The sequence below is a fragment of the Muscardinus avellanarius genome (genome assembly GCF_963383645.1).
Source record: "Muscardinus avellanarius genome assembly, chromosome: 1".
In the NCBI taxonomy this organism is placed as follows: domain Eukaryota; kingdom Metazoa; phylum Chordata; class Mammalia; order Rodentia; family Gliridae; genus Muscardinus; species Muscardinus avellanarius.
The window spans coordinates 137950298-137952559 of record NC_137786.1 but is presented as its reverse complement, the minus strand read 5'-3'; the positions used below and the strand labels follow the sequence as shown (position 1 = coordinate 137952559).

The 2262-nt window shown below is 45.6% G+C and overlaps 1 protein-coding gene across 1 annotated transcript; it reads left to right on the top strand.

The window, feature by feature from the left end:
• Positions 1-1156: 1156 nt before the first annotated feature.
• LOC308276098 (small ribosomal subunit protein uS8-like) lies at positions 1157-1623 on the top strand (the record flags this gene model as incomplete). The annotated part of the gene is made up of 1 exon (XM_080714693.1): positions 1157-1623. The coding sequence occupies one exon, from the start codon at positions 1157-1159 to the stop codon at positions 1547-1549; it is 393 nt and encodes a 130-aa protein (XP_080570819.1). The 3' UTR covers positions 1550-1623.
• Positions 1624-2262: the final 639 nt, after the last annotated feature.

Here is a 2262-nt window from a genome sequence, read left to right as displayed (position 1 = left end):
CCCCGGACTCACAGGGAATGCAGGATTCCTGGCAATGTGGAAGGAGAGGTCGAGGAACACCGATGGTGGGGCTTGGGTGAGCCCAGGTCTGAGCCCAAGTCTTCAGCTTCCTTCCAGCTACCCCAGCTGCACGTTCCTGAAAAGCGGGCACTTGTATACGGCATCTCCCAGCTCAGACATGAGTCATGCCAGCTTATTTTAAGTCCTGACCTCTTCCCAGGAAGGGAATTTGACATGGAAAGCCACGTGTTGTGAAGCAACTGTGGACCTGGGCCAAGGGCAACAGCGACTCCCTACAGCTCAGTGACAGCCTCCATCCCAGAAGCCGGGTGTGAGCAGGGGTAGGGAACAGCTGTGGGCCCTCACACCCTCTCCATCCTGGTGTGGAACTGCGGGGTGCCAGCAGCTCCTGTGCTCACTGAGATGCCACTAGAGGCGAGGGAAGGAGAAAGCAGGCAGGGCGAGGAGGCCCTGTGCTTTTCACTTTCTGGGGCTCTGGCCTTGCTTTTACAGACTCTGCTAAGTTGTCCCGAGTGGCTACCCAGTCCTTTGGGACAACTGGACAGAAGGAGTAAGAAAGGTCATGCCCACTCAGCCAAATGTATTTAAGTCTTTTAATAATTTATATCCCCATTTCCATACCCAGCCCCACTTAAAGAGGGATTCCAGGGAAACCTAAAAGCTTTTCTGATTGCACGGGCTGGTCCAACATCATAAAAAGTTCTCAACTGGCCTTTCTCAGAATCAATGGCTTCAACGCCTATGAAGAAAAACGAATAGTTCCAGCTTGTAGTCATTGAAAAGTCACTTAATATTTCTCAGTTCAAGGAGCTATACTTAATGGGACACAATGTTTTTTTTTTTTTTTCCCTAAGCAGTTGGGGAAAAAAAAAGCCCTTGACATCACATTAATAATGTCAAGTTTTATTGGCTCTCTCATTTGATATGGTATTAAACTTTTCAGACTCTATCTCAACTGAGGTACAAAGTTGTTAAAATGTGGACAGATTGGAGCAGTACAAAACTGTGCTGTGGAAGAAGCGCCTGTCTAGGTGAGTGGAGAGAGATGGAAAGGGCTGTGACATGGGGCTTAATAGATCCTGCTTGTGGGAAAACTCTGGGCTCACTTGTTCAGCCATGTTTCTGTGCCACCATAATGGTGTGCATCAATGTCCTGGCTGATGGTCTCAGGAGCCTCAGCAATGCCAAGAAGAGAGGCAAATGCCAGGTCCTTATTAGGCCATGCTCCAAAGTCATCGTCTGGTTTCTAACTGTGATGATGAAGCATGATTACATTCGCAAATTTGAAATCATCGATGACCACAGAGCTGGGAAAATTGTTTTGAACCTCACAGGCAAGTTAAACAAGTGTGGAGTGATCAGCCCCAGATTTGATGTGAAGCTCAAAGACCTAGGAAAATGGCAGAATAATTTGCTCCCATCCCGTCAGTTTGTTTTTATTGTATTGACAACCTTAGCTGGCATCATGGACCACAAAGAAGCAAGACGAAAACACACAGGAGAAAAAATTATGGGATTCTTTTTCTAGAGATGTAGAACATATGTACAAATAAAAGCCTCCATGGACAAAAAAAAAAAAAAAATTTGGTTACACCAGTCCCTTTCCTTCCCAGGATCATCATCTTTCTGAGATTGTTGGTGCAGGCACCTCAGAGGGCAGTTGGGGATTCAAAGCCACATGGTGCATGGAGTTTCCCATCAGCCTCTGCAAGCCTACTTCTCTGGGCAGAATACAGCAAATCATCAAGGTAAAGGCAGATTACAGAGACAGCAGGAAAATCCCAGCTTTGCTCTCTAGCCCCTTCCTTGGGAACAGAATAACAATAACAACAGTAGCTGACACCTCCTAGGTGCTACCACGTCATTCTAAAATGCCTTTCCATAGCTACCTTTCTGGGCTCCTCATAGCAGCTGAATGAGTTAGATACTATGGTGATCACCATCATCTATTTTAAGATAGAAAACCGAGGAAAGGAAGCGCCACGTAATTCACCCAAGTTCTGTGGCTACTAGTGGACCTGGGAATCCTATTTAAATAGGGGGTATTTTTTGTTTGGTTTTGTTGTGGTTCTGGGGTCAAATGCAGGAGTGATCTACCTGTGAGCTATATCCCCAGCCCTTTTTATTTTATCTTTTAATATACTTTTATTGGTGTATTGTAATCACACATCGTAATGAAGTTCAGAGTGATAGGGACATAAAAACATACACACAGTACTTGGTGAACTTCAACCCAGCTCC